The following is a 13,158-nucleotide window of genomic DNA, read 5'->3' on the forward strand; positions in this document are numbered from 1 at the left end:
ATTACCTGAAAAACACAGAAGTCACATTTAATGTTGTTTCCAGACAATGCTTTCCACTATAAAATAATTTGTGAAACAAAAATTTACTTCTAAATGCAAACAAAATCCAACATTAATATTTTTAAAATTACTATCTCCTTGTCAAAATACTGATCACCTCTAGCTTCCTATGTTATAATTTATCTTATACTGCTGGACCACCTTAACATAGACAAAAATTGTTTCACTACTTATCAAGGGATGGAGCAGTCACAAAATTACCCAAAAACAACAGAGCCTCAACACCCTATATACACAGCTTTTTTACTTCTTCAGCTTCAGGTCCTATGTCCCTTGAAAATCAATTCACTGTGATCTGGCATTCTCAAAAACAAACTGACTTGTCAAGTTAGTTCCTCCATGACATCCTCAATGACTTCAGTGATATTTCTTTTAACAAAATGACAGCAGGCAGAAAAAACTCAGCTTCCACCTGCCCAGTACCCACTCACCACAGAGAGTGCAGCAAAGCCAGGATCCTGTTTCTTCCTGCTTAAAAATCATATATGGAAAACACCAAATCAGGAAAATAACAATTCATATTCTTGATTTCATTTTATCACCACTGTTGACTCTGGGTATCATTTAATCTCCAGCAATTTTTTAAGAGTATTCAACATTAGGACTAAAAAAAGTATTTCCACAGCAGCCACAGCCACCTACTAATGCCAGTCTCATGGCTCCAAGGGAGTGCCCTTTAACAAAATCAAAGAGACACACAGATAACAATCCAGTTTGGCTGCTTATAACTTGAGCAGTGCAGACTCATAGCTGACTTAATCCAAATGTGAAGCGATGTGCTGTGTTATCCAGGGGGAGAGACTGGTAAAATTTAACCCAGCAAATCTGAAAGAAAGGGAGCTGACCCCCAAGGGAATGCTTTATAGAACAGAGAAGAGAGAAGGCAAAGCTTTTATACTTCCAAGACTCCTTGAATGTGGTTGTTTGTTGTTTTTTTTTCCTTCTTTATGAAAAGGTTATCTTTCTCTCTACAGGCAGTTCATGAAACTGCGATCAGCATATCCTGTCCTCAATCCCCAGCTGATGTGCACTGTTGTTCAGCTGGCATAGTGGGGAAAGCCCCTCAGGTCCTGCAAACCACTGTATGAACCCTTAATAGAAGTACAGCAATTTGCACCAGCAGAAACCCTGTTCTAATGATCCTACAATGATTTATACCAGCTAAATGTCAGAACCCACTATGGGAAACAGAGATGAACTATCTCAAAAGGACAGCATGAAGAAAAATGTTTTTTTCCTTGGGCATGATAGCTGCAATAACTAAAACTAACACTGCTATACTGATTAAGGACACTGTTGAAGAGCCATAAGAAAACTGAAGTACCAATCAGCTCCTCATTGTTGCAAAGCAACACGATGACAGAGAACCTGGAGAAATTCAAACTCACTCAAGAATTTTTCTGCAGAATTGCTACTATGAGCCTGAGAGCACCTGTGCTCAGGTCAAGGGCTGCCACAGCCTCTGGTACAGACATTTTCCTCAGGGATGTTCTGCAGTCACAACAGCAGTCAAGAGTTATGAAATGTTCCTACAGCAAAATCATCATCAGGTTGCTACTGTCTGCAGCGGGTGAGAAAAGATTCCTTCCTTTTATTTTTGCATCTTGTTTTTTCTCTTTTTCACTCGTCCAGTCTAAGTGTCACAAACTGACATATGACCACTCCTTCCATTGAATTATCAGGGCCATAGCAAAATAATATGGGAAAGCCCTCCACAGTCATCTGCAGCCAGAGTCCTTTTATGATAAACAAATACTTAAGGACAGGTCTCACAAGGTTTTTTTGCTTCATTTCATTTTTGTTACTTCAGTCTGTAGCTTTATGTAAAATGAAAAACTCTCTAGGGAACTAAATATTATATAAAATTAGGCTTTTGCTACTGTATTCAATATTTTGCCTACTTGTTCTGAGATCAATGATATATATACTTTAAATATTTTAAATTTCATAAAAACCTGTGTAGTGTATTTTTACACAAGTAATGTGATTTTATATTTTTACCTGGATATTTCATTCGGCACAGTTTTCCTTATAGCTAGGTTGTCTTTTATAACATGGGCATATTTCAAAGGCACTCATAAAAATTAAATTTTACAGGCTAACTATTAAATACTAAGCACTGATGAGATGTGTATGCATGTTACAGGTTAAAAAGTGTCAGATAAATACAATTAGTTGATGGTAGAGATTTTACAACATAATTAAAAAGTGGACTGCTGGAATCCTCTTGAAGATTTTATTACCAATTCATTAACTCCCTGATGTATTTAGGCATGGAACCTTACTGTACCTAGTTGAGGAATATTTTCTTAGCATACTGATCCAATAGGAAAATAGGCAGTTAAAACAGAGCTGCATCTCAATGTTAGTTCTTTTGCTAGCTTGTGACCTGTTCCCAAAGAAATAAGCAGGAATTAGGGGAGAGTCTAGATTTCCAGATTTCTCCCTATCCTTTCTTCCAATTACGGAACTACTAAGCAAGCATCAACAGCATCTTCACTCACTTCTAAAGCAGCTGTTGCCAAACAGTGCTGCATAGATCACCAGATACTCCCCACAGTACTTTCTGGTGGTCTAAGAAGTCAGTGAGTCACTTTCTGCCTCTTTTCCACTTGCTGCTTTGTATTAGAAGCAGCTGAGTAAAGTATATTATACTTCCCAGATTTTTTCACGTGAAGAATTGCCATTAGTGGACACAACTTGTTCAGACAACAGTGAAATCAAGAGAATACTGCCCCACAAAACTAACTTGACACACCAGTTCAAGGCATTCATGGTAAGTCAGGTGATGCACTTTTCCTTAGTGCTGTACAGAGCTTCTGCTGTCTGCTTCTGCCTGCTCCTCCAGAACTCTGAGGATGCAGAGTGAAGGAAAATAAACAAAATTTTTTGCCACCAAAAACCACAGCCTCTCACAGGGTAGCTAAAGATGGACCTTTCTAGCTAAGACTTGTAAGCAAATTTCTATGTGCACTGAGGGCAGCTACTGGAGACATATGTACACCAGTTCCATATATTTAGAAGCATACATTTCTTCCCTCTTTCCCCCACCTCCCCCAGCCATTAAGTAATAATTAATGGATGGAAGTGGAACTAGTATACTGACCTCATCAACGTTCTCAAATGCATTGATGACATCATATGGCAAGCATGAGAGCAGATCAATCACAAACCAGGTCTTCAAGTAATTCATGCGAATCAGCTTTGGGTCAGAGATGACCTCTCCTGCTGGCCCCACGAAGGTGGTATGGAAATTCAGCACAATGTCTACCAAAAAAATGACATCTACAATGCTGTCGACTACTAGCCATGCCACATTGTTCTGTTTTGTTTTAAAGGAGACATTGTATGGGACCAGAATAGCAGTGTAGAAGGTTAATATCAAGATGATCCAGTCCCAGGTTGTCTTGAAAACACAATAATGCAAAATTATATGCGGTGGAGTCTTTGGTGCCTCTTGTTTGTACTGCGGGAGGATTTCAGAGCCCAGCTGTAATACCTGCAGTCACAGAGATTTCAGGAAAAAAAGAAAACATGCTTAATTTTTTGATGTTATATAGATTCTTAAACTCTGTACAACAGTTGATAAAAATACATGTCCATTAACTCTTCTAAGCACGACCAATAGTAAACAAGTCAGGATAAGTATTCTGTTAAACAAATCAGCATCAACCTAAGAAGAGTTGTTTCTTTTATTGCTATTAATAATTTTTTGACACTGACCAAATGTGCTGGATCTCCAAGACATATAGAAAAGAGACAGCTCCTCCAGCTGTCTGTGTAGATGAGACAGATAAATGATGGGCAGGAAGACAGTTGCAAATAAAAAACAATGGCACAGCTTCTGAGTTCCAGCACCAGGACCACTGGACCACAATGGTTTTCAACTTTGTCTATATAACTGTTCACCATACTGTATTTGAACAATCTTATACTACAATCTATCATTAACGCACAGAGCTGTGTTCCTCTTCTCCAAGTTGTGCAGGACACAAAAAAGTTGTTTTTTTTTAAACTTTAACTCTTCACTGAGAGAAAGTGTCTTCACTATCTGATGGTGTCTAGTCAAGTCATAATGTCATTAGGTCTGAATTAAAAAAAAGTATTACAACAAAAGATGATCTGGCAGCACATGCTTTAAACCCTGTCTCTCAAGCTGAGCACATGCTCCAAGTGTTTCGCATAACTGCAATCTCAATCAGTGCTGCCCATTTTAAGTCTACTATCTCCCCAGTTCTGGCACACTGGGTTGCAAAAGGAGTATGATCACATATTTAATTCTTGTGAACTAAAGTTTCTCTCATGTACGTGCTGAACAAGAATGTCTTTATTTACACTAGAGAAAGCCATGAAGGCAAAATTAACATGAAGGATCTGCCTCAAAATGAAGACCAGTTTAATTCTAAAAATTAAATTCACCTCTGATGAGTTGAGTGAAAGCTTGAAAGGAAAATGGAGGTTTCATGACTGACATCCATTTGCTAATGCCAAACTCTTAGCACCTGAAATTACTATGTAGGAGCATGGTTCCTTTTCCAGCCTTATTTACACACAGAGCAACAGAGAGCAGAGAAGGAAATTCAATGGCCACCTTCTCAGGGAAAAGATCAGACAACATAACTATAAGAGGAGGATGTCTTACTTTCCTGCTCCTTACCGCAGCTTTTTTAGCAACAATTATTGAGCCATGGAATTTTATCTGCAGGCTTTTCTGAATGCCCTTCTTTAGTTGCTGTTGTGAACTGGTGGGCTTCTTTCCAACAGATTAAGCCAAAGGGGACAAGAGAAAACCACCAGCTACAAGAGTCCTGCTTGGAGAAAACAGCCTCATGTTAAGTTCCCTGCTGCTCTGAATCTCACATAATCCACATAATCCCTTACTCTTGTACCCAACAGGGGTCAGGCATTCTCAGACCACAGTCCCTTGCACACATATAAATGACAGTGGGAGTTGCAAGCCTGCTGACTTTAAGCTGAGTGTGTTCTCCAGAAAAAAAGCAGAATGACCTGCTCAGAGAGATCTGCATGTTAGCACACAGGCATCAACAGTTTGAAAGACATAAAAGAACTTGATATTTTTGTTTTGCTGAGTTTCTATAATGACAGAAAAGAGGAAAAAAGAATATTCTCTTCTAGGAAGGACCCTTGCAAACCAAGCTCATTCGCAGACATGTCCACTGCAGTATACAGTACTGTGCCACCCTTGACCCTGATTCAGGCAGGGTCTCCATACTGAAGATAAAATAAAAAGTTGCCTTGTGATGAGAGGAGCTGGAGCCAGCACAAGACAGAAGACAAAAGCAGAAGGCACTGGCCTGCCAGTGCAGTCCCCAGAAATGACTGCTAGTGACAGGAAGAGGCATAGGTTGTGTACTTAGTATGTGTATTCAGAGCAGGGCTTGTTTGCAGTCCCAGAGACAAATGTTAGGGCATCCTTTCTCAACAAAAGCTCTAGCTCAGGCAGACCTCCTACCCCCTGAATCGGTTGGAAAGCACTGAACTACTACTGGCTTTTATGAGGACTGGCATGATTAGCAGCTCTACCACAAGATCCCAAGCCTGAAATACACTTCACTGGAATAACTGATTAGCAAAACCAAGCACCTGCTATCACATTGTAACATTTTTCAGTCTGTTAACTGGATTTCTGTTCTAATTCCATTCTTACTAGCATGAGGAGACTGTATTACCCCTTGAAAGCAGGGTGGACACATAATTGCTTCTTTTGCAATCGTATCTCCTAGAGCTTATTTTTTTTAGCCTCTGATATTATATGAAAGCACCTAACACTTCGGTGACCATCCTGATCAGCATAGGAACATCCACCATGAAACACTGAAAAAAATGTTAGTTTTAGTTCTTGACATAAGTCGTAGACTGAGAAATGTATAATGCACCCCATTTTGGCCACTGTTGGCCTCTTTGAATTCCAAGAACTTGTGTAAGTTTTGGATCATCCAAATTAAAGTTGCTGGAAAATGTACTAACATATTCCCATAAAACTGAATAATGGGAACAAAGGCAAGAACAATCTGATGGTAAAGGGACTAAACTAGGTGCCTGTTATTTTGTGTTAACTAAAAGAAATGTACAGTAACACTGAACTGAATGCAGAGAACTGAATGCAGACTTCTAGCTTCCACTTGTTAAGAAAAGAAACAACTTTGCTGCTTCAGTATTTTAAAATCTCATCACAAAGCACTCTCCCTTAGCTTGTTTGAGGTTCAAAGGGCAACAGCACAGGAAATTAAAAGGATTTATATCTTCTTTCCTTTTTACTTAGAAAGTAGATATACTCTAAACTATCTGAATGGCTAGGGACCTTTATTAGTAAGTCTTTTGAACTTCCACTACCACTTTGGAGTCTCTGGTCAAGCTCTACTGATGGCTACGTAAAGTGACCAGGGGCCATGGTGTTAGCTGGTCTCTGATGGAAGGATGTACACCAGCAGAGTAGGTGTGAATTTCAGACAGAGCAGAGGATAGGGATCAAGGAGTGATGTAGGGATATCAGTCACTAGCAAGGTGAGAAAAGCCACCTACAGTAAGCCTTAAGTGACTTCAGCCTCTTGTTTGGTTGGGGTAGGAGTGACAAGCTCTGTCCTTGGCTCCCTCTCACTACATGAGGGAGCAAAACTTGTAAAACCACTCCAACATCTTGCTGACGTTGCTAGAGAGATGAATCATCATTTCACAGCTGGAGATGGAAGAAGCGCACTGTCCCAGCTCATGCTACCTCTCCCAGGAAAGGCAACTTACTTCACCGATTGGCAAATCTTGCAGCCGCTGGGACTGGCAGTCAAGAGCTTTCAAAGGCATCAGATTCTTCCTTTCATTCAACGAAGAGGAAAACCTCTATAAGGAAGCTTAATTATCCCAGAGAACAAGCATGTGTTTTTAGCACTAAGCACAAGAGAGCTCAATGCTGTATGAAAATAATGGAAGGAGGTCCAGAGAGCACAGTGCTAAAGCTCCATGTTTTCTTAGGTTTCCGCATTAGAAGTCAAGAGAGCTCTCTTCTCCCCTTTTCACACCAAGGGTCACAAACAGCCTATTTCTTCACCAACCTTTGAGACATACACACCCTCCTAGGTCATCTGGACATTAAGAGCTACTAACTCCACTCTCTCTGCACTGTATAGCAAATCCAGGAAGCTGCAGAGAGAAGCTCGTTCTGCCCTTATTTCAAGGTGATCTTCCTGCACTCCAGGCTCCAGGCAGGATAGTGCCAACCAGCAACACAGAATTTGCTGAAGAAATCAGGTGTGGTTACCCACCCATGTGAACTAACTTGATTCAAACTGCTTATAAAGGTACATTTCCTGAAGAGGGAAAAAAATACTCAAGAGATAAATATAAAAATAGGCATGAAGAAATGTACACAACTATAAAAACAGACAAACTGAAGAAATTTTTCCTCATAGCTAATCTGAATCTCCCATGGTGCAACTTGAATCCATGTACACTGAACAAATAGATCATTTTCTGAATAACTGAAACAATCCTGGTCTTGGAAGATTTTTCTCTATTATTCAGTTATACCATAGTAAAATAAATATTTGTTTCAGAAAGTCATTAATGACAGTATTTATTCCAATTACTTATGATTCATCAGCCACTACAGTTGTCTTAACGGCATTTATTATTTGTGGTAATGATGTATGATGTTTTAATAGCTCTCTAAAGCTGGGGAATGTTATTTCAAGAGCAGAAATGACAAAATTCTTCATGGGTTTCACAAGGCTGTGTTCATTTTTTTTTAAATTACAAAATATTTTAAAAAATTATCCCAACTTTGTTAAAAAAGGTGAGTGTATCACCTATCATGACTGCTAAAAGTTCAACAACTGGTTCCAATTATTTATTTATTTTAAGACTGTTTGACTGGGGGAAAAAAATACCCACACAAGCAAACATTCATTTTCAACTTAATCTCTCCCTTTTGTGTTTTCAGCTGCTCATGTTTGCTTTCTCTCACTCTCCCTTGCTCTTGTTTTCACAGGCACCCACACAAATTGCTCCCAAGCCAAAGGTGCTAAGCCTCAACTTGAAGTAGATTTTAATGGCAGTTGTAAGACCCTGGTAAACAGGGTTTGTTGTTTTTTTTTAATGGCAGAAGTTCTGTTATTAGAGCAGTGCTGCTAAGCACCATTATAATTTTTCTGCTTTTATTTCTCATGATGATTGCATTTTTAAATTATGACACAATCTTGTTCACTCAAAAATATTCTGGTAAATAAAAAGAATACATCAGCTAACATGTACTATGCAATAACCAGGAAGAATGGTTCTTACAATCAGCTCCTTGGTGATAAAGCCACAGAAATTTATCAATTACTTTATATTCTTATTGCAAAATGTACTCTCAGAATTACCCAACACCCTTGCATTAACTGCATAATTAATTTAAGCAGTATTCATATGACTGCTATTAGGGAAGTAAAGCTAAACAAATCTACACACACTGGCAAAAGTCAGAGACCGAGGCTTAACAGATACTGTTTATATTTCCCATGTCCTGTGGACAAAATAAAATAGTTTGTCATTAATAACTTTCCCTAAGCTAACATTTCATAAACAATAAAAGAAATTGTAAGCTTTTGTGTCAGGCTCCTGTTTTGTATTTTCCCCACTCTGGTGAATATCTGGCTCCTCAGATAGTCAAAAATTGAAGTGACAAGAACTAAGGGCAACACAGATAATATTCCAGTAAATGAAGTGCCTTCTCAGGCAAAAGAGCTTGATGTGAAATGTCATAGAGAGCTAGAAAAGAAAAAGGATTAATTTTAATTTTGAACTTAAGATTTCAAGTAGGCCACTGCAGAGATGAAGAAAAAATTCAAAATACAACAGGGAACAGTTAAGAGAGCCCACATTCTATATTATTGAGAGATCTTTCCAGAAAAAGAAACCTGACACTCCATGTATCTTCAAAGGAAGGAAAGTGGTCAGTATGAATATCTGCAACCTGCTTTTCTCTAGTGTAGTTCTATTGAATTAAATTACAGTAGATATGCAACAAGGTACCTAACATCATAGTTGGGGCTAATGTTCTTCTTAAAATAATTACTTCAAAATTCAGTAAGCAATTAAAGAAACTCATTTCAGACATGTAAACTATACACTTGCCCTTTATTATTTGTAATGAATCATCTGGTTGAGCCAGTTATAACACTTGGCAAAGACCTGTTGAGCACGCTGGCTTGCAGTAGTCACTCAGTAGTCACTGTGTGACTCTTTCCCTCTGTAGCCCCTGTGCTGGGGGGACACAAATGATGCAGCCAGGGTCCTTCTGTCCTGTGGAGACCTTCCAAGTGTGTTTTGCCCTCAGCAGTCAAAATGTTGTAACTGTTCCTGGGTTAGAAAGGACAAGGACGATTGCTTGGTGGTGTCAGATGTCATCAAATGAGATTCACTGAGCCAAAGAAGAATAACCTCAGACCTTCTGCCTCACATTCTACTGCCTACATTTTAGCATGAACCAAAATCCAAGAGAATTAGTTATTCAACATCTGAGGAGAAGGAAGGATTCATAGAATCACAGAATAATCATGGTTGGAAAGGACCTGCAAGATCATCAAGTCCAACTGTCAGTCCTACACCACCGTAACTACTAAATCATCTCCCAAACACCACATCTACCCATTTTTTTAATACCTCCAGGGATGGTGATTCCACCACCACCCTGGGCAACCAGCTCCAATGCTTCACCGCTCTTTCACTGAAGACATTTTTCCTCATACCTAACCTGAATCTCCCCTGGTGCAACTTGAACCCACTTGATGCTAAGCAGTACATAGGATTAGGAAGGAGACCATTCCAAATTCCAGGACACTAAAGCAACCTCTTGGTGGACATGTGATAATAGCATTGTATTTCTAAAGTATAGTGTCCATGTGAACTCTGCCCCTTTTTTGTGCTAGTTTGATTTATATTATATCTGTATTTTCAACAGAAAGCAGTTTCACATTCTTGAGTGCACCTGTATGAAATATCCAATTGATGAGTCCCTGTTCATAGGAATTTCATGGTGATATGTGGTAACAGTACAGAGCAGGATTGTTTATTTTACAGAGAAACTAAGACATGTCCAGGGCAAAATTAACAGGGTAGTAACTAAATGGAGACCCCATGGAGCCCATCAGTGTCTTCCTCCTCCAGCTATACAGGAAGAATTCCTGACAAGAGTCACAAGTGCTGCCATGGCTCTCATAGCAATAGGTGATACAGAAGTGCCATGTTATATTGACCATGCTTTCATTAACATGACAAAGATTTTCCCTAAGCTGTTTTTACACCACAGAGACCCTGCTACTGGCCCTGGAGACAGCTACAAGAAACCTGGGACAGTCTCTCCCCCTCAAGGCAAAAGCCCTAAAATTGAACTTCAAGAAGCCTTCTCTGCTGGGAGCTTTTCTTAAAACACTGCGAATCTCCTTAAATCACAAGTTTCCTTTTCTTAATCTGTCTGCAGTGTTGCTTGTGGCACCTTAGAGCTGTTTTGTCTGTATAACTAGTAACTCAAATATACGTTTTAAACAGTTTGTAAAGCAGAACTGGGATCCCACTGAAAAGGAATTAGACATAAATGAATGCAGAGTACAGCTGTGTCAAGGATTCTCCAGAATTTACTTGTCTACTGGCCTGAGGTTTTTTTTTTCACCTCAGTTTTGCACACATGAATAGTCCAAGGTCCTACTAACATTGAGATCCTCAGAAGAATGGAAACTAAGCAAGAAAGTATTACTTTAATAATAACACCATTATAAAATTTCACTAAGATGTGGAACACAACACTGCAATTAGGTTACATGAAGTCTTTGGGACAGCTATTTCCATTCCACTGCCACGGGATACACTTCACAGCACATGTGCCATATTCTGAACTCCCAAGCCTGGCACCAAGGTTTGGATTCCCAGGACAAGGGGGGGCAGGCAGTGCTTGGCTCATACAGAGAAAGCACACCCACAAGGGCTAAAAACATGTCTTTACAGTCTTTACAGTGGCAGAAAACATTACCTCAGCAAGACGTGAATGCTTATGAACGTTCTCTCCTTTCTGAACACTCGGAGCAAGCTGCTGCAGCACACCCCGGCTGCTTGTCAGGGCACGGGTCAAGCGAGCAAATTTTCCCCAACCTTGAGAAAACACACAAGATTATACACATTACCCAAAAAGCTGCAAGTGTTCCACATAAAGCCTCTCACAACTTAAGAAGGGGGAAAAAAAAAAAAGAAAAAAGAAAAAAGAAAAAAAGAAAAGAGAGAGAGAGAGAAAGTTAAAAGCAAGCATTCTGCTTTAATACTGATGACAAGGAAGGGAGTGTAATTTAACCAAGGACTGGATAAAAGCAAGTCATGAAATAGGTGTCAGGGTGGTAATGCAACAAAACCCCTGGCTGCAGTTACTTTGTATTCAATGGCTTTACAAGAGTGCTGTTACATGAACCGTGTCTCCTGTAAGGATAAATGCCCACTTAACAATAATCTTCTAAATTCAGTGGTCAGATTTGTATCTCAGAGGAGCTTAGAAGACACTCCAGACTAATTACGATGCAAAACTATAATCTCACACAACAAAAATTACAATTGCCTATAACAGAAGTGAAGCAGAGCTCAGATGTGCCAAGCACAGATCTGGCATAAGGAGAGAAATACACATAAGGTAATAAAAAGCAGAGCAAACAAAGCAAAACAAAAATTAATTTTATCCTCTCTAAGCAGAACGGGGAAATATACAAAAATATTTTCTCAAACTCTAATAAAACAGCAGCTCCTGGCAGAGAAGTCATAAGCTGAATCTTAATTCAGAGTAATTTTTATAGTCATTTCAAATAGAAAATCATCAAAAAATAGAAGACCCTGAATGAGAGTCACAAGAGCTATTTACAAGTGTAACCTTTATGAGCAGTGGTTTGCCATAACAGAAAGTCAGGCAGAGTAGACATATGGACATTTCTGGTACTCTGAATGGAAAATAGCAGTGCATTTAGTCACAATCTTGAAAAATACTATCAACACTTGGGAACTGGTGAACAGTGTCAACTTCTACTCCAGCACCTTGCAAATTTGGTTCTTAATGAGAAATTGGTTCTGGAAAAACTTTCCTCCACAGTTTATCCCCAAAATAAATTATCCTATTAGCACTGATTGCTTTCAAAGACCAATCTGAAGTTTAGCCTGCAATTCATGACAAGTACAGGAATATGGGTGGTTAAAACACTGTCCAATACACTGAACATATCCTCGCTTGATATCTCATTTTAATGGAGTCTGTAGGAACATATTTGGTAATTTTAGAGGTGAGCACAAAAAACCAAACAAATTACACAGATCCGTTACTGAACAAGATCTTCCAGGGAAAACATGAGAATAAAGCTTAGCATTTTTCTTCTTGATGAATATGCAAAATGGTGCATTTATTAAAGGGAAAGACTGAACTCTGACTCCCTCAAAACCAAGGAAAATAAAAGAATATTTTCTAATGCCTTGAAACATATTTTAAAGCAAACCTGTCACCAGTAATTTATAAGCCAAGTTGAACAGAATTAGGCAATGCTTTCAGGCAGTATTCAGCAAGAAGCAGACTGAGTTCCACCAAGAAAGCCAGATCTTTTCTGATAAACTCAGAGTATGAGCTACTGTACTAAAGGACTATTTCTCAGAGAAATAAATCAACATGACCTCAAATGAGGTCAGTTTGTATCTTTTATAAACCTCACCTAAAGATCTTGACTTCTCATACTACACCTTCATAAAAAGTGATGGGGTTTGTTGGCTTTTTTTGATTTTTTAAGACACATTTATAAGTGTGTATTCTTGCTTAATTGTATATGAAGAAATCCAACTACAATTGATAGGCTAAAGCTTGAAGGCCTTACTACCTTCTGACTAAAGCCAGCAGAAGTTAGAAGAACAAGTCAGGAGGAAGAGACCATTCACAACAGCTAATCTTCAGCTAATAAAAACCCAAGACAGCTACAGCAATTAACACCAACCTAAAACTTTGCTTTCACAGAGCTTCCATGCAAGCACTACTATGTTTAAGAATCATAGAATGGTTTGGCTTGGAAGGGACCTTAAAGGTCATTTAGTTCC

General features: G+C 39.0%; 1 protein-coding gene across 1 annotated transcript in view; it reads right to left on the reverse strand.

Moving 5' to 3' along the window:
* The window catches only part of KCNH1 (potassium voltage-gated channel subfamily H member 1), a 182,654-nt gene that overhangs the window by 136,656 nt on the left and 32,840 nt on the right, over positions 1-13,158 (reverse strand). The window contains exons 5-6 of the mRNA XM_030447664.1: positions 11,081-11,199; positions 3,167-3,559 (exon numbers count right to left, since the gene is read on the reverse strand). Of these exons, the coding sequence (XP_030303524.1) occupies positions 3,167-3,559; positions 11,081-11,199 (512 nt within the window). The remainder of the gene's footprint in view (positions 1-3,166; positions 3,560-11,080; positions 11,200-13,158) is intronic.

Source organism: Calypte anna, chromosome 3 (genome assembly GCF_003957555.1).
Source record: "Calypte anna isolate BGI_N300 chromosome 3, bCalAnn1_v1.p, whole genome shotgun sequence".
In the NCBI taxonomy this organism is placed as follows: domain Eukaryota; kingdom Metazoa; phylum Chordata; class Aves; order Apodiformes; family Trochilidae; genus Calypte; species Calypte anna.